This window comes from Schistocerca serialis, chromosome 9, assembly GCF_023864345.2.
Source record: "Schistocerca serialis cubense isolate TAMUIC-IGC-003099 chromosome 9, iqSchSeri2.2, whole genome shotgun sequence".
In the NCBI taxonomy this organism is placed as follows: Eukaryota; Metazoa; Arthropoda; class Insecta; order Orthoptera; family Acrididae; genus Schistocerca; species Schistocerca serialis.
Genome location: NC_064646.1, coordinates 319,849,514 through 319,875,236, shown reverse-complemented (window position 1 = coordinate 319,875,236; position 25,723 = coordinate 319,849,514). Strand labels below are relative to the sequence as shown.

At 41.3% G+C, this 25,723-nt stretch overlaps 1 protein-coding gene across 1 annotated transcript in view; it reads right to left on the bottom strand.

Annotated features, from left to right (window-relative positions):
• Positions 1–3,461: 3,461 nt before the first annotated feature.
• The window catches only part of LOC126419074 (uncharacterized), a 183,272-nt gene continuing 161,010 nt past the window's right edge, over positions 3,462–25,723 (bottom strand). The window contains exons 11-13 of the mRNA XM_050086159.1: positions 23,658–23,868; positions 22,472–22,587; positions 3,462–4,105 (exon numbers count right to left, since the gene is read on the bottom strand). Of these exons, the coding sequence (XP_049942116.1) occupies positions 3,947–4,105; positions 22,472–22,587; positions 23,658–23,868 (486 nt within the window). The 3' untranslated portion in view covers positions 3,462–3,946. The remainder of the gene's footprint in view (positions 4,106–22,471; positions 22,588–23,657; positions 23,869–25,723) is intronic.

The window sequence follows — 25,723 nt, the reverse complement described above, 5'->3', positions numbered from 1 at the left end:
GCAGCTCACCTTGGAAGTTTTACAAACAATGCCATGATCTGAAGCAAGTGATATTATGATGAAATAAAATAGATGCATTTAATTAATCCCTTTTTACATTAATAAAAATATTTCTTCCTCCTGTCCCCAGCACCACACAGATTTTAGTTTTCATAAATGAAGTAGTTTGGAATTGGTCAAATTAGTTCTTGACGAGTATCTCTGGGAGAACCCTACCACTGAGGAATGACTAATTGCTTTTAGACTAGGACACAGAAATTGTTTCAATGTTGGAGGACCAGGCTTAGCTCTCTCGTTATGTATAATGTGTTCTAGAAATTTTATTTCCTGCTTTCCAAAGGAAGATTATTGTGATTACTTTTTCTTTTAGCTTCTGTAAGATCTCCCTTAACATCAAAATGCATTCTGTCCGAGTTCAATTTATTATGGGAACATCATTTACATAAAGGATTTGTTTTTGTAGAAGTTGGTCCCCAAGAGCTAAATTTAACACACCGATAAAAATGTCAACTGAAATGTTCAGTCCAAAGAATAGCACTCTGAACTGTTAAGACCTTCCTTCAAAGAGGAAGAGTCTGGGTGTAAATGTACTTGCCAGTATCTTCCTATTTGATCCATACAGCTTATGTTCTTTGCCTCTTCAAATATGATTATTCATCGGAATGGGACAATCTCTTTCCATTTCTATAAACTGGTTTAGTTCTCTAGCAATGAGAACTAAGTGCACCCCACCCCCAGATTTCCCCACTACCAAAACAGTGTGTTAGACACACTTTGTGACTGTTTAATGACACCTTGATTGATGATCTTTGCAATTACTATTACAGGTGATTCCCTAAGAGTGATCAGTAGAGGAATGGTAGTTTAGAAAATGGGCCTGGATTAATTATTTTTAATTTACATTCTTATTGCTGGGTAACTCCACATTTTTCATGAAACACAGTAATAAATTCACATGACAACCCTCTAAGTTCTCAGTTTTAACTCGTTGTTAATGAATTACTCTTGTAACACTTAGCCTCTACTTCCTATTCTAAACTTTGTATCAGATGGCCTTTGCCATGCATGTGAGCTACTAATGATACACATTTAAATCAAGTTAGCAAAACGGCAATTTGAACTTCAGTCTTCATATCAGTCTCTCCTTCTGAATCAGAAAAGGAAATGACCATATACTAATTATCCAGCCGTAGACTTACGGAAAGGTTCCTAAAATCTAATTGAGCCATGCTGGCTTGAGTGAAATCTTTGGCTTGCTTATTTGTCTGATTTGCTGGCATCTTTATAGGCAGTGTGATTGTAGTTAGTCTTTCTGGACTTATTGTTGCCCTGACAGTGTGAAAAAGAAGTCCTCTGTGCCTGCCGGGAGTTAGTAAGAGCTTACTCCTGGAGTACAATGCTACCTTACTGCAGCCAGCTGTTTGAAAAACAAGCCCTGTGTGCCAAGAGAGATAGTGTGTGACTTGGAGGAATTGTCACCATTATTGGTCTTGGGAGTCACCGTAATTGTGGATTGGGCCATCTGTTCACTGACTGAGAATTTGTGTGTTTGGACTGGACAGCACTTCATGTGAAAAGGTCAGTATTATTTGTGTGTCTGTTCACTTGGTTCCTGCCTTCCATGGTTCTCTGAAATTTGCTGCAATTTAATTTGGTGGAACAATTATGTCTTCTTCTGTGGTGCTGCAGTCCAGGATGAACCTTTGCCTTCCCAACAAGCTTCTGCCATCCATCACAGTCACATGCTATCCTCTTCCAGTTTCTAAATCCGAGCTTCTGTGGGTCTTCTTCGACTCCATCCAGCCATCTTACTTGAGGTTGACATAATCCTCTTTGTCCTTCGGGATTACCAAAGAGAATCTTCTTTATTACCTCAGACTCCTACATTCTTGCCACATGAACTGCCCATCTTATCCTTCCTGTTGTTTCTCGTTAACAATAACAGCTTATTCCCAAGAATAAGCAGCTTTCACTCAGTTAATACTCAGCAGAAATACAACCTGCATTTGGATCGGACTTCTTTAACTCTTGTGCAGAAAGGTGTGCAGTATACAGGTACATCCATATTCAATAAGGTATCACAAGAATTCAAAAATCTTACCAGTAATCCACGAGTTTTCGAATCAAAACTGAAGAGTTTCCTCAAAGGGTCATTACTTCTATTCTGTTGAGGATTTCCTTGAAAAATTAAGCTGATTCTTATGCTATATTGTTGATTGCGTTAACTTAAACTTATGGCTTGACTTTTTTGGGTTCATACACGATTTGCTCCTCAATTCGGTCCTACACAACTTGACGTGTAAATAAAAATAAATAAATAAAAAAAAACCAACCAACAACGGACATTGATAGCTGTAGATGGCGGGGTCAACAATCGATTCATCCATTAATACCATGTTTCTTTTTCATAATACACATATCTTATCATTAATTAGTACAACAGCATTTAGATTTTCTAATTTTAATAATGCAACTTAATAATCCTTTCTAGCTTCTAAAATTATAGCAATTAACATAAATTATGTGAAACGTGATGCAATAATGTCTGCTGACAATCAATATTTTCCGATAAGTAACGTAATGCTTGTGCCAGTAGTGTGCAGAAATGGCATACTTCTTTGGTAAAAAGGCGTTACTGCGTTAGTTACAACTAAAGAAGTAAATAAAGATTGAGCTTTCCAACATTTACTAAAAGAGTAGTCACTACGGAAGTAATTTACTGAAGTACTCCAGACTAAAGAAGTAAGAATTGCTACAGGAGTAATTTGAGCAAGTTTGGTGCTTGCCACCCGAACTGGTGCAGCAACCAGCCACTTTTATACGGATTCATAATTTATGTTTCAGACTTTCATCCATCTTCAGTTGGTGTAGTAAATTTATATCTCTACAACTACAATGGTTTTGTTGACTGCATTTTGAATCCAGCAGCTGACTTTTATTTTGTAAATTGAAGTGACATTTTTTGTATTTTTATGCACAGCACACACATTTTTAACATCACTGATGTCAAGAAGCTGTTAAATTTAGTAGGCAATAGGAATGTATACAAGCATGTTATGATACAATTCGATATGGTGTACTGGTTAATGCACAACAGTAAAATCTGTTCTTGACTGCAGTGTATTTAAAACACTACTGTCTTTCTACAGGTAAAGTTCAGGGATGGGACTGAGTAATGAGACTATCTTCCTGAAATTTTTAAGAACAATATGTCTAGAAAGTGACTGACTGCATATTTCTGAAACCTGAAGATATGTCAACATTTCTCTTTGGTTTGTGTGACCATGAGCACTACTTTGATCTTTACCACTTGAGTGTTTCACAAATAGGCACTCCTCTTCCTTGCTACATAATGCTATTATTCTCAGAAGTTTTTATATGTAACTATTATACTACAGACCTGTATTTTGATTGTCAAGGTATTAACTGAAACACTGAAATCATGTGGAGACACAAAAAAATATAATTATACAAAATAAATAACACTTTAATACTGTTATTACCAACTGTACAAAATATTCAGGATTCAACATCATGCAAACACAATGGATAGAAGGAATTGGAAAATTGTTGACAGTGATGTTTGAAGTCAAAGACACCCCAATCAAAATATCTGTGGAGATACTTTTTCTCCTAAGGCACAAAGAGTGGCAAGAAGTATCATTCATTCATAGTCTCACAGGCATATTTTAACACCTATTGTGCTCACACACATATAAGGCAAGTAAGAGAAACAACATTATGTTTCACACTATGCAATAAACACTTATCTTGACTCTTTAAAATAACTACAAAAGTAGCACTGGCAAAATGAAGTAAAAATAATTGTTGCTCTTATACAATATTTTAAAAACAGAACAACAAAGTATTTCCCATTAGCATGATATTTCTTATCATATTTCTCTTTCAATTCTGCCCAGAAGTAAGTGTGAATTTTTTGTGGCAATCAAACTTCTGGTCTCATATTGCCTGCAGAAATATTATATATCATATCCCTTATCCTCTGCAGTTCAGTTAACTGTCTCTGCAGAACTTCCATTTCTGCATCCTTCTGCTGGAGTGTCTTCTCTTGTGCCCTGCATACCTCCTCCAAGTTTTGAGATTCCTGCAACACATAATGAAAATGCAAACATTTCTAAAATCTTGTGATTGAGTTTTTTTGTTGAATAAAAAAGTATTTTGTTGATGGTATAGTAAGTACTTACTAGCACCCATACAGCAACATTATCACACATTCTGTTTACTTCATTTCACAATTTGGGACAAGATCCTCAAAACTTTCTTTACCAAACAAATAAATAAAGTTGTAAAAACAACTTACCACAACATTTAATGCCATTATTGTGCTTATTCATCAGGGAGTATGGTAACAAGCGGGGTGACAAGAGTTACTTATTTTGAGTAATGGGCATTCTTAGATTTGAAATGAAGCCAACATCAAATATCATTGTACAGGATTATAATGTAATTGGATAGGTAAAAAATCCACTCACCAAGCAGTGACAGCAGAACACACATATAAAAAAAGATTTTATGCATGCAAGCTTTCGGGGACAATGGCTCCTTCTGGCTGAAGGGGAAGGAAGAGGGGGTGAAGGAAAAAGTTTAGGAAAAGGGGTAGAACAAACTTATCTGCTTTCTACCTTATGTGATACCCACTCTTTTATTTATCTTACCATGCAGATTAATCAACACTTTGGCCCTGCGTCTTTTCTAGTGCTGATTTCCATGCACGTGATGGACCCATTGTTATTTACAAATTTGACTATAATAGTTTGTTTACAGTTCATTACACTGCAGGGTCCTGTCGACTGTCTTACACCGATCTATTTGCAAATTTGACATCTAATTTCTTTCCCAATCACCACTTACCTCGTTTATATGCAGTAGTTTAATGCTTTTTTGCATTTGTTTTTTGCCAAACCTCTTTGATCGACTTTTACTGCCGCCTCATACACTATCTTATTTACCAAGAAAAATAGTTTACATTTTCACTGATATTTTTAAAAGTTTGTCTTTTTCATGACTCACTATCGATTTTTTTTTTCCCAATCTTTTTTTGTATGACGTAGGCCACCATTTTAGTAAGAAATTCTCGCCCAATCATTACCTCTTGTTAATAATTCTCTGTTCTCATGATTTTCGTAAGAGTTTTTCCTAGCTTTTCTTCCGTTTTCTGTGTTTTTCCACCCCTACCATTTCTAACACTCCAAACCATTCTCTCTTACCGCAATGTATCCCATCACATATTACAGTCGCTCTTTTTGAAAACATGCTATGGCACTATCAAAACTAAGGCCCCATATTCTGTCTTTTGAAACCTGCATGTCCCTTAGAGTTACTCCCAAAGGCCAAACATTGAACAACACGGTTTCTGGATGCAACCGTACTCTACACGAGGTTTGTTTCAAAAACAGCAATCTCTTGCTCGTACCAGGCTAATTTGTGACCTATATGCCTCATCAGCCAATTTCCAATCCACAAGACTTTTCTTCTACAAAATCCTGCAGTTATCTGCCCCCTTATGTTTCCTGGGATGGTGTTATCCAGCAAGCCAACTGCTAACTGCAACAACATGCCAGATTTACCTTGCAAAGCTATCCCACCTTCTCCTAAACTACCTGAACAGTGGTTGTTTCCCTTTCTGTCCCTCTGCAGCTACCTAAACAGCCACACCATCAACCATCATTCCTCTCCTACAAATTGAGCTTGGCCAACCTCCTCAACATCCCCTTCACCACTGCCTCACAGACCGATAACAACTCAATCACATGAACCAATCAGAAAAGTACAGTGTTCTCAGCCACTTGTTTAAACCTCTCCTCCCACCTGAATCAGTTGCATTATCTAAGTGTCTCACTTTCAGCCCTAAAGCTGCATTTAATCATGCTGCTTTGGCGAAGAACATACTTTCCTTCACATGTAATGTAACTGGAAATAACACTTTGCAACCCAATCCTAAAACCTCTCTAACAGCAAACCTGACATTGAACCCTGCTTTGAACAGTTCTGACCACTATTGCAACATGATCCACCACCACTACCTCAAAATCCTTCCAAGAATCCCTCACATCTAGCACAGCTCCACAATCCTTCCTCTGGTCTCTAAAATATGACCCTAACCTGTCCTCTGTAGATGTCCAGGCTCAGCGTTCTCTAAAAGCTGGACTCCATCATCATCCTTCCAGCAGATGAAGGATTTACTACTGTGATACTTGACCAACATGGGTATGTTAGTAAAGGTCTGTGCCAACTGCCTGATACCTCTACATACAGCTTCATTGGTCTTCTTTCTTTCTCATCCTGTCTAGTAAGTTTCCCCTGACCTGGGGGCTCTGGGTGACTTTCTGAACTCTGCCCCTTTTCCTAAACCTCTCTAATCCTTTTCCTTCACTACTCTTCCTTCCCCTTCAAACCACCTGACAGAAGAAGGAGCCACTGACTCTGAAAGCTTCGATACATGAAACTTTTTTTTTAATGTGTGTGCTCCAGCCACCTTTTGGCAAGTAGATTTTTGATCCTTCCAATAACACTATATTGTCAAAAATTGATTATTTTAAAGATAATAAAAAATAATTAAACCTTAAACCCAAATAAGAAATAACCTTTATAACACTAACGGTATAGGAGATGACAGTGGCCATGTGCACATGAATGTATGTGTGTGTGTGTGTGTGTGTGTGTGTGTGTGTGTGTGTGTGTGTGTGTGTGTGTGTGTGTGTGTGTGTGTGTTTTCAACTTCTGATGAAGGACATAGTCCGAGAGCTGAACATTTCTAGTATTCTTTTTCACTGTGCCTAGCTGTGACTCGGCACCTCCTGTATGTCATGAGTAGTGATCTGTCCTTTTCATCAGCAACAAGTAGCTGGAGGTTGTGAACACAGAGTGCACAGGAAGGGGGGAGGGAAGATTTACCTGTTAAAAATACACTTTTTCCTGCATGAAAATACACTACACTGAGAGTGAAAGTACATTTTTTCCATGTTAACTGCTGTAAACTTATCAATCGTTTAAATGGTAAAGGTTTTATACATCAGCGTAGAATTTCTTGGCACTTTAGGAAACAAAACCCAGCAAAAAACAATGTGCTCTGGAAAGGTCTTTGATGTGCAGCAACATGTACACTGAATATTTTCGTATTACAAATGTATACATATGAATTGCACAAAACACACCTAAGTAGCTTCCGAAGCATAAGATGCAGTCCTGTCAGCCAATCATGGCTCTGGTTAAGTGATTCCACTAGGCTATGACAGCAGATATTCAAAGCATAGGTCATGATACGTAGTCAGCCAATAGCAACATCACTTAAGTAGCACAAACACACAAATAGGAAAAGTTAATGGTTGAAATTAATATACACATACTCTAACTACAAGAAAGGCAAAGCTTTTAGATATAATATTGTCTGTCAAAATTTTTTTACCGTTTTTCTTGAGCGTGCGGTTAAGCAGGATCTTAAGAGCACAGCTTAAATCACAGCAGCTGAATATTTCTGACAAGCAAGATTATACATTTCACTGCTGTGCATTGAACATTTTGTGGCTTACCTGGCCGAATACATGTCATTTCAAGCACTTTGACATTTTCCCAAACTGCTCAAGAACTCATCTCTCACTTTTTTTGGAAGATAATTATACATTTTGATGTCATTACTGCATAATTTGTAATATATGAAAGAACTAATATAAATACGGAAAACTAACTTTGAAGTTTGGTATTTCTTAGCATGTTACTCTTTAAGATATATTACACACAAATGCACCAGTAAAATTTTAAATAAGGGCATAAATGTCCAGTCTTCTGGGCCTGAAATGCTTCTAAGTGGCTGGTTCTCAAAATGTTAAGTTTGAATGAGAGTCAAATGATCTGATTTAAGAAATTCATTGCAGTCTCACAAGAAACATAATTCATCTTGTGTAAAAGGAAATTTGTGTGGAAAGTAATGCTTCTCACAGCATCATACACAATATTTTCCTGAGACCTTTTAGAAATGAAAACAGTCTTAATGTGATGCTCACTGAAAGCAACTTGTTGTTACAAAGTACAGCATATTCTTTGGCACATTTTGCTGTCAGCAAATGCTTCCGTGTGCAACATGTTTCGCTGTTTTAAAGATTGCATCATCTTTGGAACTTACAGTTCTATTTTGGCATTGTTCTCTTATTTATGTATATTGCTGCAGATTTATTCTGCAGCAGTGGGCTAAAGCAAAATTCTTTGTTCGAGTAGCATCAGTTCTTGCCAGTCAACATTACAAAAAATTTGATTGAAAACTAAAACAATGAAAAATTCTCAGAATTATAAAATATTCTAAGTTTTTTCCCAGATTTCTCCCAAATGAAAGAATTCCTGCGCTTTCCCAGATATCCTGGGTCATATACATCCTGGAATACTATTATCCATAATCACAAGAGATTGATAGTGTACATGGACAAAAACGCTCATGAGACATGGGAAGATATCAGCAGGACTCTATAGCATTTAGATGCTTAGGTACAAATACTGCAATGTAAAACATAATCAGGTGCAGATATAGATTCAGATCATAGTAGCAGGTTAAAAATAAAGTTTCTACAGTAAATAATATAGTGATAAATAAAGAAATAATGAGACAGTTTAAAATTTTCTGGTGGTAGTGACCAATATACTAACGTAAGTGGAAGTGGTGGAGGGTAGGTCAGCAGAAGAGTTGGAGATAATAAAGAAGAAAATAACAAAGAATACGGAGGTCATCAAAGTTCGAGCTAAAAAGCTCAGCAATAATTAATTCCCGATATTTATCACATAATTACACAGTCCTGAAAAAATTAGAAAATTTTTTTAAAAATGAAAATGCAATGTGATGCTATGTTCAAAACCCAGAAAAAAATTGCAACAAATAGCAGAGACAGGCAATGAACCAACAATATCCAGGTAAACTAAGTGGAAACAATAAAAATGCAAAATCAAGAAAGACAAGACTGGCTTCAGAGTAACTGTCCACTGTTGTTGGACAAAGAAAGTAATTAATATTTTCAGAAGGTCAGTGCTAATTTTAGGATAAATGTGAAGAAACACTACAAGAAATATTAAGATGACAGCCAACTTTGCACAGCACTAGAGTTGAGGATGGTGACCACCAAAATCAGTAAGAGTAATGGAAAGAATAATAAAGGTTTAGGATACCAACATTGCAGAATACAGTCAAGATAGTGACAGCAGTCTAGAATAAAAGAGTAAACATGATGGACAAAACAAGGTAGACATCAGAAGCTGATTGAAAAAGATAAATAAAACTTTCTGTGTGGGGAATTAAGCTTCTACTGGCATGGAGATGAGGAAGAAGTGTCAAACTATGCTTGCTAAACTCGTGCCATGAGGAAACTAGAGAAGAAATTGGAAATATTTGAAATTTAATGCTACAACAGAGGCTATACAGACTGCAAGAAAGTATTCCATATTTGGAGAGGTGCCAGTATAGACCAAAACAAGAAGAAAAAAGTCCAGTAAACATGGGCTCTAAAATGCATGCCTTAAAGAGTTATAAGCACCTGTTCATTTATGCTACCATGAAACACATCTCTTCTACTGCAAACTCTGTGCTATTATAAACTACTACAGAATTCACTAAACAAATGAAGACACATTCCTTTGTCATTGTCCATGGATACAGCATGCAGCAAATATTTCTTAGTGTCGTCAGGCCATAACAGAAGATCATGTCTGCAATTTCCCATGTGGAATAGTAGGCTTCCATTATGCTGTAAGTGCAAACATAAAACTACAGTGTAAAAGCATTTCAAAAACATGACGACACAAGATGGGCTCCATTAGAACTAACGTATGTGCTGCACTTACCCAGAACTGTGAATAAGGTTTACAGTAATAATACTAGCAGATATTTGCTGCATGCTGTATTGGGGGACAGTAACAAAGGAATGTGTCCTCATTTGTTTATTTCAGTAGCAAAAATGAACTCTTAAGGTGTTCTAGTGCTCATGTTTACTGGAAGATTCTTTGTTTTGTCTACACTACCAACCCTCAAAACATGGGCTGTAGCTACAAAGGGAAGGTAAGGAAAGAAGCCAATGGAAATCCCATACTGAAAGAAAGGGCAGGTTACTGGATCATTTGTTGAAGTATTCAATTTGGATTTGCAGATACATAAGACAGATTGTGGAGGGGAGAGGAGTAGTTTGGAGGGAGGAGATTGTAGGAGCAGAAAAATGGCAGAATACACAAAACAGATTATTGAGAAAGTTGGCATCACATTTATGATTTGGAACAAATTTTTATGGATTTCCTATATTACAAGGAAGTAACAGAAATAGTAGCTTGCACTACTGATAAAGGCTTTGTCATCATAATGTAAACTCAGAAGTTACACAGATATTAAGCAAGAGTAAAAAGAGACAAGTATGGGGAACAGATGGAATTGTCAATACAGTGTACTTAAGAATTACATATAAGACTAGTTCAACTTTTTAATGAAGTTTCGAGCACGGAACAATACTGGAGAACTACAATGATACCTATACATACAACAGAGGAGGAAAGTATCTGCAAAGAAATTTACAACAGTGTTGTGTCATCTGAACAAGACAGAGCCAGGGTAAAAGCACCACAGGCGCAAAAATGCGAGCTGGTGTCTGTGCCATAGAGACCTGCCACTTATGCAAGATCCACCAGTGCCACAGGTGGTGCTGAGGATGAAGATATTGACTTTGCCTTGGCCAATTGCTGGAAGAATACAATCTGCCTATGACCGGACGACAATGGACAGAAGCCTACTCGGAAGATATAAGAGCAGCTCTCACTCAGCTCTCTTTCACTTGGTTATATATCATCGTCCAGGGCTGACTTAGACAGGTAATATCATTTAGTGAACTCTTGTAAGGGAACAGCCAATTGTTGGAAATTGCATTTGCTATGTGCTGTGAAGTTTACCTACAATTATTTGCACTTAGGGCCTTTGTTGGCGTTATATTACATGCAGTGTTGCACACTTCATTATTCAAAGTCACAAAGATAAGTAAACCCTTTCAATTCATTTGTGTGACTTTGTAACTAATTTGTTGGAATGTCGTAGAACCTTCGTTCTCCTATCCTGTTAACTGACACTGGAGCATGGCTGTGTAATAGTGACAGGAAGAAATCATCTTGGCATCTTACCAAACTGCGAGGTCATCAGTCCCTTGTTCCCGGTAAAATAATTAACCACAGGAAAGAAGAAAAAAAAGGAGATGTAGAGCACAATAACAGGAAGAACCAGAAGAACGACAGAAGGACAACCAACACTACTATGAACATAACAGGAAAAGAGAACCACAGAGATAAGCAAGAAACAGATAGAAGGGGTAAAAACAAGAAAGCAGATGACCGTGGCTGGCTGGCCACAAGTATAAAAAGGAAAAGCCAGCCACTCTGCGACACATCAAAACATACACCCTATTAGTGTTAGAGTGGACAAAGAACATGAGCTAAAACTTATACTGAATGATAGAACCCACTGTCACGTATAAAATGTAAAACTAAATTAGCAGATGAGGCATTATCAGCTAATATTAATGGCAACGAGTCCGGTAACTGAAGTGTCCACCACAAAGGCAGGCAGAGAAGGACAGCTCACCGAGATATGGGCCACTGTCAGCCGGGCGCCATACCGACACTGAGGTGGGTCATCATGGCGCAGGAGGTAGCCGTGTGTCACCCAAGTGTGGCCAATGCAGATCCGGCAAAGAACCACAGAGTCCCTGCGAGAGGTCCACGTGGAGGACTGCCACACATTCGAAGTCTCCTTAATGGCACGCAGTTTGTTGTGCGTGCTGAGGTTATGCCATTTCATCTTCCAAAGCCGCAAAACCTTGTGACGTAGCACTGAACACGGGTCAGTTGCAAGCCGATCTCCATAAGCGGTTTCTGCGTAGTCTGTTTGGCTAGCCTGTCAGCAAGTTTGTTGCCTGGGATTCCGACGTGATCTGGGGTCCAGACAAACATCACTGACCGATTGGACTGTTCCAGGGCATATATGGACTCCTGGATGGTCACTACCAAAGGATGATGAGGGTAGCACTGGTCGATAGCTTGTAGGCTGCCGAAGGAGTCGGTACACAGGAGAAATGACTTGCCTGGACATGAGCGGGTGTGCTCAAGAGCATGAGATATGGCCGCCAGCTCTGCAGTGAAAACACTGCAGCCATCTGGTAAGGATTGTTGTTTTATATGTCCTCCAGGAACATAAGCAAAGCCAATGTAATTATCAGTCATCAAGCCATCGGTGTAAACAACTTCGTGGCTTGGTACATGTCAAGAATCGAGAGGAAGTGGCAGCGGAGAGCCGCGGGGTTAACTGAGTGTGGTGTGCGTACTGCAACACCTTCAGTACACACACCATCAGATTATTTGACTTGTCGCTCTAACAAAGTAGGCGAGTGTCGGCAATATGTCTCGTGGTCTTATCATGGCGTGTTTATCTTCTGCCGTTAGGTCAGACGATACAAATGCCACTTGCATGCTTAGAGTAGCAGATTGACGGTGACCAACTGTAAACAGAACTTGATTAATTTTCACTCACATTTATTAAAATAATAACAAGCATAAAAATTACTTAACTTGGTTCTGGATGCTATTTACAATTGACAATCTGAAGTTCCTTTGGTACTGGTACGTTAATCTTGTTCTCACATATATCTCTGATACTTGACAAAAGTGTCTATACATTTATCTTCATGGCTATGTACAGGAATATGGTAATCTTATTAGGCGCAGACTGAAACTTGACTATAGACTGGTACAGACAAACGTAGACTGGTACAGACAAACGTAGACTGGTACAGACTGGTGCAGACAAATGCAGGCTGGTGCAGACTAACGCAGCAGACTGGTGCAGACTAACGCAGCAGACTAGTGCAGACTAACACAGCAGACTGGTGCAGACTAATGCAGACTGACTAATCGGAGGTCTGTACACTCATTATAATACCTCGCGCGTTCATGTATCACTGCGCGAGCGTGATCCGCGAGGAGAAAAGGTTCCAGGTCAGCAGCAATCCTCATTGGCTGCGTTACATATTAATACGCGGATCGGCGGAAGCAGAATTTGGTCCGTCTCTATGGCAGCGCCATCTCGTAGTGCGGAGACGGACGAGTGCTGCGCCTGCGCTGTTATGCTTAGCGGGGCGTGCTCTAGTGGGAAAGTTATGTACTTGCTGACTACGCGGAACTATGTACACAACACTGAGTCCTTAGGGCTATGTGAAAGGTCCAGGCAAAGCCGCAGCCTAGGTGTACGTGAATGGACCTAAAGTATACTTGGTAAAGGCAAGGACTCCAGTTCGGAAAGAAGGGATCAGATGCGAACTGCAACTGGAAGCCCTGATGTGGGCCGCCGAAGCAGGAGATGAACCACCATGGGTGGGAAAAGGAGACGGTGATTTGGATGCGCAAAGAGAACTACGAATGTGTGCAATGTAACTGGCGAGCAGTTGTGCATGCCTAACCTGCAATGGAGGGACTCCAACCTCCACTAGGACGCTGGTTACCAGACTCGTCCCAAAAGCTCCTGTCGCTAGGCGAACATCACAGTGGTGCAATGGGTCGAGTAAATGCAATGCTGAGGGCATCGTCGAACCATAAACCAGATTCCCATAGTCAAGGCAGGATTGAACATGGGCTCTGTACAGCTGCAGCAGAATAGAGCAATCTGCACCCCAGTTGGTGTTGCTCAGGTTGCGGAGGGCACTGAGGTGCTGCCAACACTTCCACTTAAGCTGATGAAGGTGAGGAAACCAAGTCAATCGGGCATTGACAACCAGTCCTAAAAATCGATATGTCTCCACTACAGTGAGTGGATCGTCATTAAGGTAAAGTTCTGGTTCCGGATGAACAGTACGATGCCGGCAGAAGTGCATAACACATGACTTTAGGCCAAAAACTGGAAATTTTGGGCTAGAGCTCATGACTGCACCTTGTGGATGGCTCTCTGTAGGCACCGCTCAGCAGCACCAATACAAGTGGAGCAGTACGAAATGTGCAGAATTTGTCTGCATACAGAGAAGGTGAGATGGATGGCCCTACAGCTGCTGCTACATCATTAATGCCACTAAAAATACAGAGACACTCAATACAGAGCCCTACAGGACCCCATTCTTCTGGATACGGGGAGGGGGGGGGGGGGGGGAGAACTATGAGAGGCACCAATTTGGATAGGGAGAGTACGAAGGAACAGGAAATTTTGGATAAAAATTGGGCGTGGGCCTCGGAGACCCCACTTGTATCATGTGCCAAGGATATGATATCACCAGGTCATGTCATACGCTTTTCGTAAATAAAATAAAGATGGCAACCAGGTGTTGGCATCTCGAAAAGGCTGTTCGGATGGCAGAGTCGAGGGATACAAGATTATCAGTGGTAGAGGGGCCCTGGCAGAAGCCGCCCTGATATGAAGCCAGTAGGCCACGTGACTCCAGGACACTGACGGACCGATAGCTATCCACATCAAGCAGGTTTTTACCAGGTTTGAGTACCAGAATGATGGTGCTCTCCTGCCATCGTGATGGAAAGACTCCATCTTACCAGATCCGGTTGAAGATGACAAGGAGATTTCGCCTGTAGTCAGATGAGAGATGTTTAATCATCTGACTGTGGATCCAATCTGGCCCAGGAACAGGGTTGGGCAATGTGCAAGGGTATTGAGGAACTTCCTCTCTGTAAATGGGGCGTTATATGATTCACTGTGGCATGTAGTGAACGAGAGGACTTTCCCTTCCAGCCACAGTTTGAGGGTGCGAAAGGTTGGGGGGTAATTCTCCAACACAGAGGCTCGAGCATAGTGCTCAGCAAAGAGCTTGGCAGTCGCATTTGCATTGGTAGATAACATGTCATTCATTTTAACACCGGGAACACCAGTTGGGGTCTGGTACCTGAAAACACATTTGATCCTTGTCCAGACTTCGGAAGATGGCGTATGGCACCCAATGGTCAAGACATATCTCTCCCAACACTCCTGCTCGCATTGTTTGATAAGTTGGCAAACGCAAGTATGGAGCCGTTTAAAGGCTATGAGGTGCTCCAAGAAAGGGTGCTGCTTATGCCGCTGTAGAGCTCGCCGACGCTCCTTAATTGCTTCAGCAACTTCTGGCGACCACCAAGGGACTGCCTTTCGCCAGGGGCATCCTAAAGAGTGCGGGATCATGTTTTGTGACACAAAAACGATTGTTGTTGTCACCTGCTCAACCATCACATCAATGTTACCATGTGGGGGAGATTCAATGGTAACAGCTGAGGTGAAAGTTCCCCAGTCCACCTTGTTTAAAGACCATCTGGGCATGCATCTGTGGGCCTGATGCCGGCACAGTGACAGGAAGATGGGGAAGTGATCACTACCACATAGGTTGTCATGTGCTCTCCAGTCGATAGGTGGAAGAAGTCCTGGGTTTGAAATTGATAAATCAATGGTCTAGTAACTACCATGAGCCACACTGGGATGTGTGGCGCCCCCAATATTTAAGAGGCACAGGTCGAACTGAGACAGTAAAGTTTCGACATGTTTGCCTTGGCCAGTAAGCATGGTGCCACCGCACAAGGGATTATGGGCATTTGAATCCCCCAAAAGTAGAAAAGATTTAGGGGGTTGATCAATCAGTGCAGCCAATACGTTCAGGGGTACTGGAGGAAGATATACATCGCAGACAGTTATTTCCTGCGTCATCGTTATTCTGACAGCCACAGCTTCAAGAGGGGTTTTGCAGGGGCACAGGTTCACTACAGACTGAGTTTAGGACATAAACGCAAACTCAACCCGACACTCGATTATAGTCACTACGGTTCCTGTAGTATCCCTTATGGCCATGGAGGACAGAGGTCCGCACTGCCGGGAACCAGGTTTCCTGGAGGGCAATGCAGAAGGCAGGTGTAAAGCGTAACAGTTGCCGTAGCTCAGCCAGGTGGTAGGAAAAACTGCTGCAATTCCACTGGTGGATTACGTCATCGTGAGACTGGGAAGGCATGGAACATTCAATGAGGCAGTTTACGCCTCAGGGTCACCTGCTGCCACCAACGTTTTGCCTGAGCAGTCTGTATCCATTGTGTCTGAGGGTCTGGTGACATCTATGTCCTCAGTGGACGCCTGAATCTCCACCTCATCAGCAGAGCTTGTAGGTAGCGGTGGTGTGGGTGCCACCGCAATCCCCTTGGTCTAGGGAACCTTCTTTTTGGATTCCTCTTGCTGCTCCTTAGGTTTCCCTGGCTGGGAGGATTTCACTGATTCAGTCTCCAGGACTGAGGATGAGCGTGAAGCCCTACGTCCAGCTACTTTTGGGCTCTTCAGCCACTGGCAGGTGTCATCTTTCCCACTAGCAGAAACCTAGGAAGGGAGTGACCTACGGGACCCCTTCCTAGTGAGAAGAGCTGAAGAAGACTTATGCTTCTGTGGCTCAGAAGTGGGGAATGATATCCCTGATGGTTGCGAGGGTGTTGCTCCCTAAGTAGGTGGCGCGGGAGCAACAGAGGGAAGTGTCCCCCACCGTCAATGGGAAAGGTGTAGTCTTCTGGTTCTGAGAGGCAACAGGAATGCGAGGAACTGATGGGGCAACAACTGTTCTCGTTGCAATGGCTTAAGAGGAGGTCATAGCCACAAGATGTATGTGCTCAAATTTCCTCTTAGCCTTGGTGTAGGTCAGTCGTTCAATGGTCTTATATTATATGATTTTCCTCTCTTCCTGTAAAATTCTTGAGTCTGGCAAGCAAGGTGAATGATACTCTCCGCAGTTGACACAGATGGGAGGTGGAACACATGGAGTATTGGGATGTGATGCACGTCCACAATCTCAACATGTGACACTGGAAGTACAGTGGGAAGACATATGGCTGAACTCCCAGAACTTAAAGCACAGCATCGGGGGAGGGATATATGACTTGACATCACATCGGTAGATCATCACCTTGACGTTCTCGAGCAACGTGTCACCACCGAAGGCCAAGATGAAGGCATCGCTGGCAACTTGATTATCCCTCGGATTCCGATGGACGAAATGAACACCTCGGCACTCTAAATTGGTGCGCAGCTCGTCGTCAGACTGTAAAAGAAGGTCCCTGTGGAATATAATACCCTGGACCATATTTAGGCTCTTATGGGGTGTGATGGTAACAGAAACATCCCCCAACTTGCCACAAGCGAGTAATGCCCATGACTGGGCAGAGGATGCTGTTTTTATCAAGACTGATCCACCTCCCCAAACTTGTCCTCCAAATGCTCCACAAATAACTGAGGTTTCATGGACATGAAAGATTCCCCATCAACTCTCATACATACGAAGTACTGGGGCAAATAAGCTTCACTGCCATCCTTAGCCTGGTGTTCCTCCCGTCATATCTCTCAGCATTGAAGTTAAACTTTGCCCACTTAGGGACTGCTGGCAGCAGACCACCAGCAAGGGATGACGTACTATGCTTCATGGTGCGTTGTCTGCCCTGATGCCACCCGCTCCGGAGCCCTGGCACCGGCTATGAGCGCTTTTTGCTTGCTGTGTTACAAGATAAGTAATTTAGCTAGTACTTAATCATTTTTGCTGTCTATTCTATAGTATTTACGTGCATTACGTGCATTAGAGTCAGATACACGTGATAAATTAAAGGTTTCAGTTTTATTTTCATCTGAATAAGATAAGTGAAGTTTCTATTTAGGACAGTTCCGGGTGTACACAAACGTTTGTTTACATTCTTAACTGACATTGAATATGCAGGATTATCAATTAATTCAATGCACAATACTTAGTATTTGTGATTATTAGTGTCATTTAACCTCAATACATTGACGGTAGCAGTTTTTATACGTTTTATTAGGAATAGTGGTACTGACAGTGATTTCTAACCTCACTTGTATACTAGCGCAACCTGCGACCATTAACAGTTAAATGTATAATACGTGGTAAATTACACTACAATATCTGAGTAAATTGGTGAAACAATACAACTTCTGAGCCCTTATTACATATGGTTTAGTTAGCAGAAAGCTAAAACTCACCTCCCCATCTGCTTAAATTCCTTAGTTTGTTGTGGGCTTTAGTGTTCGTGTGCTGTAAGCCCATCGGTTCCTATTAAGTAGAATTTGTATTTGTGCTTCACATTCTGAACTCTTATTGTTAGCTAAAGGTTTTGTTTTGTACCTGCATCTGTCAGTGTACAATACCCAGTGTTTACGTTCGTTTATTAGTGTCATTTAGACTCCGTACATTTAAGGTAGCAGTTTTATAGTTTTATTAGGTCACTTTTGCGTGTACGTAAACGCTTGTTTAAATTACAAATACGAGGGATAATCAGTAGGTGCAGCTTACCATAGATCACTGTTTAATTCGTTTATAATATTCACTAGATAGCCCCTAGCAGTTTACTGTATTATTTTTTAGTATTCACTAAATAGCCCCTAGCAGGAAAATAAGCACCAGATCTTGCTTCTACCATAAATTTTTATTTTCATCATTGAGTGTCCTTTCTGCCAACTAGAGTGTAGCTGTTAACCTCGTGTGACAGTAGGTTTCCTTAAGTTTTTTATAGTAAATCAGTTATTAGCTAGATGGATAGGGACTATGTCTGTTGTGTGCAGATGCAGGAGGAGTTGGCCAAAGTCCAAACGCAGCTGGAAGCTTTGTTGGCCACAGTCAACAAGCTCCAGAGTGCCACCTTGAGGTGCGGTGGGGATGGGGTGCCTGGGGGCAGCCACTGCTGTACTAGATGTGAAGGGGAGGATGTCACAGCTCTCTGTCACTGAGCTGACCTCAGGTTCAACTGAGCCGGCTGGCCCACTGTCACCTCAGTGTGGGTGGTATACTGTGTTGAGGTCTCAAGGCAAAGGCTGCATGGGGGAAGCAGGCTCCTGCCAAAACCCATGCACTTTGCTAATAGATTCAGTGTGCTATCTGATGCTGGGGAGTGGGGTTGGGGTTGGGGGGGGGGGGGGGGGGGGTTGGGAGGTTGAGCTGGATCAGACTGCACCTTCTGCCAGGAAGGATAGTGGCTGCTCCTTCAGCAAGGTCCAGACAGGCAGGTGGGGGTAGGGGTTTGTTAGTTAATGGGAGCTCCAATGTTAGGCAGGTCACGGAGCCCCTCAGGAACATAGCGACTTGGGCGGGGAAGAAGTCCAACGTTCACTCGGTGTGCTTGCTGGGGGGCCTTGTCCAGGATGTGGAAGAGGCTCTTCCAGTGGCTATGGAGTGTGTGGGGTGCAGCCAGCTGCAGATTGTTGTGCATGTCGGCACCAACGATGCCTGTCGTCGGGGTTCCAAGGAAATTCTTGGGTCCTTCCGATGGCTGACCAAATTGGTGAAGGCGGCCTCCATCTCTCAAGTAGTGGAAGCCAAGCTGACGATCTGCTGCATTGTACCCAGGGTGGACTGGGATCCTCTGGTTTGGAGTTGAGTGGAGAATCTAAACCAGAGGCTAAGTTGACTCTGTGATGAAAATGGTTGCAGATTCCTTGACCTACACTACGGGGTGGAAGGTTGTAGGACGTCCCTCGATAGATCAGGGGTGCACGACACACAGGAAGCAGCTATATGGGTAGCACAGTACTTGTGGCATGCACATGGGGTTTTTTTTAGATTAGGTTCCTCCCCATGGGAAACAAACCGCTGGCCCGAAAAATTACCAGTTCATGACACTGATGTGGTTGTGCCAACTGTAAAAATTGTTAGTTCGCCTAAACAGGTCATTCCAAAGGATTTAAATATGCTTAATCTCATGTTAGTAAATTGTTGAAGTGTCTGTAGCGAGATCCCCGAGTTAATCTCCGAAATAAAGAGTAGCAATGCCAATATTGTATTAGGTACTGAAAGCCGGTTGAAATCAGACATAAAAAGCAGTGAAATTTTGAACTCTGATTGGACAATTTTTAGGAAGGATAGGACTGATGCTATGGGAGGTGGTGTGTTAATTGCAGTTAAAAGCTGTTTAAATGCAGTTGAGATCGATACTGCATCGGACTGCGAAATAATCTGGATAAAGCTGTCAATCAGACAAGCATTGACCATTGTATTAGGATGTTTTTATAGACCACCAGCATCCGCAACAAACGCCGCAGAACGTTTCAGGGAAAGTCTTGAGTACATAGGAAGTAAATATAAAAATTATCCATAGGTGGAGACTTCAATCTAACATCCACTGACTGGGAAAATTACACGTTTATCACAGGGGGCAGAAGCAAAGATTTGTGCAAAGTTATTCTAGGAGTGCTCTCAACATACAACCTTGAGCAATTGGTTAGAAAACCAACTCGAGATGGACAATGAGACACTCTTTTAACGAATTTGAAAGCAATATTTTATCTGCAGATTCTAAAAATAACCCCAAAAAATTTTGGTCGTATGTAAAATCTATGAACGCTACAAATAATTCAATACCTTCTCTTGCTGACAGTACGGGTAATGTAATGGATGATGACAAACCGAAGGCCGAAATTCTAAACCTAGCTTTCAAAAACTCGTTTACGATAGAGGACTGCAGCACCATTCCCCCTTTCACTTATCGAACAAATGAAAGGATGGCTGACATAGTGTTTAGTGTATCTGGTATTGTAAAACAGTTAAGATCCTTAGACGCCAGAAAAGCATCTGGTCCAGACGGTATCCCTGTAAGATTTTATGTTAACTATGCTACAAATATAGCACCATTCTTATCAGTCATCTATAAGAGGTCATTGGAACAGCGGAAAGTTCCACGCGACTGGAAGAAGGCTCAGGTCATAGCAATCTATAAAAAGGGTAGAAAATCGGATGCACATAATTACCGGCCAATTTCACTGACATCGATTTGTTGTAGAATCATGAAACATATTTTGTGTTCAGACATAATGACCTTTCTAGACTCAGTTCCGCACTGTCGCTTGCTACAGAAAGTGCGTGCTTACGGTCTATCCAATGACATATGCGGTTGGATAGAAAATTTTCTAACAGACAGGGGGCAGTATGTCATCCTGAACGGGGTAACTTCAACAGAAACAAGAGTAACTTCAGGAGTGCCCAGGGCACCATAATAGGTCCTCTGCTTTTTACAATTTACATAAACGATCTGGTTGATGGTATTGACATCGGCCTTAGGCTGTTTGCCGATGATGCCGTAGTCTACAGGAAAGTAGTATCACACGAAAGTTGTGAACAAATCAATGAGGATTTGCAGAAAATAAATGTGTGGTGTAATGACTGGCAGTTATCTCTCAATATTAGTAAGTGTAATCTACTGTGTATAACAAGGCGAAAATCTCCATTAATGTATGAGTAAAAAATAAATGATCAGTCTTTGGAAGCAGTAACATCAGCCAAGTATCTGGGTGTGACTATTCGAAATGATCTCAAATGGAATGATCAGATTACACAAGTAACGAGTAAGGCGAACTCTAGAATGCGGTTTGTTGGTAGAATCCTGAAGCGATGCAGTCCTTCAACAAAGGAAATAGCTTACAATACATTAGTTCGTCCAGTCTTAGAGTATTGTTCGTCTGTATGAGACCATTACCAGTTGGGTCTGATTCAAGAGACTGAGAAGGTCCAAAGAAGAGTGGCAAGATTCGTGACTGGTACATTTAGCCATCGCGAGAGTGTTACAAATCTCATAGAAAGTTTGAAGTGGGACACACTTGCAGATAGACGACGGGCTAAACAGAAGGGGCTGCTCACTAAATTCCGAAATCCAATCTTCGTCGAAGATGTAGAGCATATATTATTACCACCAACTTTCAAATCACGTAATGATCATCATTCAAAGATAAGGGAAATAAGAGCTTGTACTGAGGCGTTCAGACAGTCGTTTTTCCCTCACGGGAACCACGAGTGGAACAGAAGGGGGGGAGGGGGATATGACTGGCGCGAATTGTGCCCTCCGCCACACACCAATTGGTGGCTAGTGGAGTATATATGTAGATGTAGACCAAGGGCCCTCCCCACAGGTGCCACCCAGCCTCAGCAAGGGCCACTTGGCAGAATGGCCATTGCCGGGAATCCCGATGCCCCAGGGAGATGGGCATCTACTCCATAGTATAAATGGTGTGTTAACGGTGCAGGTATCAGCAGAGCGATGCCTGTGTTGTCAGGGGGCTACAACCAACAGGGTACATGGCAGCCCCACGACAACAGACTGGCTACTGTGCTGGATATGAGGTGGCACCCTTCCCCAATTGACTCGTTGTTCAGAAAAATTTAGAAAGATGGAGATCAAACCTGACAGGACACCATCACATAAAGGCTGAAACGTGTGAGACTCCTTTTAGTCGCCTCTTACAACAGGCAGGAACACCTTGGGCCTATTCTAACCACAAGACCCGCAGGGTGCGGGGGTGAAAGATGACATTATGTTTTGTATTTGGCACAGCTGTAAGGAGTTCTGACAATAGAAACATATAATAATAATGGCATATAGAAGAAGTCATACATGATGTACAATAGGAGGAGATCTCCCACACTGCTAATGGATGACACACACACACACACACCACTCTACTTACCAACTGTAAAGCTTCAATCTTCTTGTTCTTCTTTTCATTTTCTCCCTGAAGTTCATGAATTACTCTGTCTCTCTTCTCTATCCGATTTTCCATTTTGGTGAGTGTTTGTGCATAGTCTAAAAATAATAATGTTTCTTCCTTCAATCTCCATTCTAATTATAATGTTCTACATAATGGACATACATAAAGCATAGGAGACACAAATTTAAGTGCAAAATCACAGTCCTGCACTTGTAAATAGCATAAATATAAAAGTAACCTAAATGTGCTGACAGAATGCACTATGTATCCTGTAAAATATGATTACTATTCATTCTTATCTGAAAGATAAACACCATACTGTTATTAATTTGTGAATACTGTTTCACTGCAAACAAACTCACTCTACTGAAAAGCAAGCCAGTAGCTTCACCAACGTATGAATGTAAACTTTCCCAGTGCATACAGTTGATTGAAAACTCTTGGGTTTCCAGCTGGATTGCAGTAGTGTCGAGATATTGCAGAAGCCATCCTACTTATACGTGCAGCATCAAGGAAGACCACATTTTTTACTTCGGAAACACCAAGGTGCTCTGCCAAGCCCCCGACTATCACGACAGCATCATAAAAGAGTCCATCGAGATTCGTATTCGCATGAATCTTGCAAATAGAGACAAATTATACCAACCGAGTGCAGCATGGAATCCAGTTTTAGTGGCAATTCATCAAGGGTGCACCCACCACTGTTCTCCTTACAAGATGGCTGGAATGCTCCGACACAGATTCGAATTGTGTGCCACCTACCCCCACCTCCACGACTTCACCTCCAGCCCATCTGCCAGCCTTTCTGTACCCAGCCTGCCGGAGCCAGGAGGAGGTGGGCACACCACAGATATAAGTAGGACAGCCTCCGCAAAATGTCAACACTTCGCCAGAAGATAATAACTATGTCATCTGTTAAAACGTCGCAGTTTTTTTTATAATACTGACACCCGGCTGGAAATCAGAGAGCTTTTCATTAGCTTCACAAATAACTTCTTGCTGTTACTGTCTTTTCAAAAATTGCTACCTTTGTTAACGCACTTTCTTAATCAGCAGGAACAGCTAGCTATTCATGCACACAGAATAGCATTAAAGTGGTATAGCAATAATTTTAACTGCACAACAGAGGTAGAAATGGCTAACATACTAGCTTGTTCAAACCTACCTGCATTTTTAGCTGTTGCCTCCTTTTCCAAATTTTTCATCTCTGCTATCTTGTCTGCTATTTCCTTATTAAGATTATTTATTTTCTTAAGTTGTTCATCGATCTTCTGCTTGCTTGCTTCAAGATCTTTTTCCTTCATTGACAATTTTGCTTTAAGTTCTTCCACATTGTTTGTCAAACCTAAGATCACTCTCTGCTTCTCTTTAAAGTCCTAAAACAATAGATATCAAAGTTGTCTGACTAAACATCTATAAGAAGAAGCATCCTCAAAGATAAATAAAAATAGATACTATTGCTACTGACAGAAGCGTGAATGTTAGGTCTCAGTACCAGATGTGCTGCTTAACTGGCAGGAAGGAAAAGTTGTAGGTGTGTGTGTGTGTGTGTGTGTGTGTGTGTGTGTGTGTGTGTGTGTGTGTGTGCCAAAGTGGAAAGTAATCAACTCAATAAATGGGACATACCTACCAGCTATTTAACATCACTAGGTATATTATTAGATCACATGATGGAGTCATCTGACAATACATAATTAACTCATTTATTTTGTCAGTTTGAGTAATTGATAATCTAAAAACATCACAGCTCGGTGGAATATTATGTAATCCCATCAAAAGCTAATCTCAGTATAATCTTGTTAATAGCTTCTCACACACTCATAAATGGAGTTTTATGAAACTATAATTTGACCCACATCCTCATTGGACCACATCCATAACTCACTCCTAAAATTTCATGGCCTGTCCTGACTTCTCTTGATTGCTTTGCCATAAAATATACCCAATATAGTAAAAATCCACTGTTAACCCATTCTACTTCTGCATAACTTCTCTTTGGGACCATATATTATGGAGTGATTCATTCTCTCATTGGTCAAACGGGATCTTAATAATTAATTTAATACAATCAAGTTTTAAGAGCAAGCTGGCCGAAGAATACGGTATTCTAATGTCAACAGGAATTTGAAGGAACACTAGAATTTTAACCAGGTATAATTAAGCATGCTATACTTGTGACTCATCTGCACTTCATGCAGCATTGCCAGATCACATATCGGTCGTACACCAACTACACTGCACTTCCAGCACAACATCCTCGTCCTCTAGGTTTGCCTATCCTTGGACTGTTTGCATTCCTCCTTTGGAGATTATTTACAAACATCACAAGGGCACTGTGTGTTGTGGACATTGCAGCAATTCTAAACAATCTGTTGATATACCGATCAGATAAGTGCCATCAGGGGTGCCAGCCAAACTCACAATCTGCGGGCACATTAGCAACAGCGGTGCTGCTATTGAGGGATCACATTTCATCTGCAGGTCACATGCCTGTAAACACAACAGATATCTTTCTGCCTGCTGGCCATTCAAGTTGTGACTCAACCATCTGCACCTCGCAGCCCATCAGTCAGAGCTTCGCAGATACCAGCCCAGAGGCTTGCATCTACACCGCTGTGCCATCTCTGTGCTGTGATGTCATAACACAATACAATTCAATGCATTTGCTTCACAACACAACACAATACACTGCACTGCACTACGAGCATTGCTTCCACAGCCACCTAGCATGGAATTTCAGAACAGGATTGGTGTTACTACAGTGGACTTTGTTTCTGTTACTCTTATGTGATGAAGGATGATCTTTCAGTTGTTACCCAGAACCAAACTTCAGTGTGAACTCTGTGCTATAAATAAAAGTATATTTAACTGCAACCTGGTAATCATCATTTGCTAATCAGCTATTACATGCTGCATTACCACTCAAGTCACTATATATTACTTCACTTTTTGCAAAATATTCTCTGCTATGGCTTTTACTTATTGTAAAACAACATAATTTTCAAAAAGAAATACTGAACCAAGGTTTAACACAAAAATTAATTTTTAATCATGAAGTCTGACATGATAAATCATAAATTTGGAGTATATCACTGGGATTACATGGCTACATTTAAAAAATCCATTTTTCTTTACATACTGTGTATATAAAGTACTTAACTGATCATCAATACAGCTTAAACACTAGTACACAATGTAGACTGTATCAAATGATCTTATGGTTGACGTTTC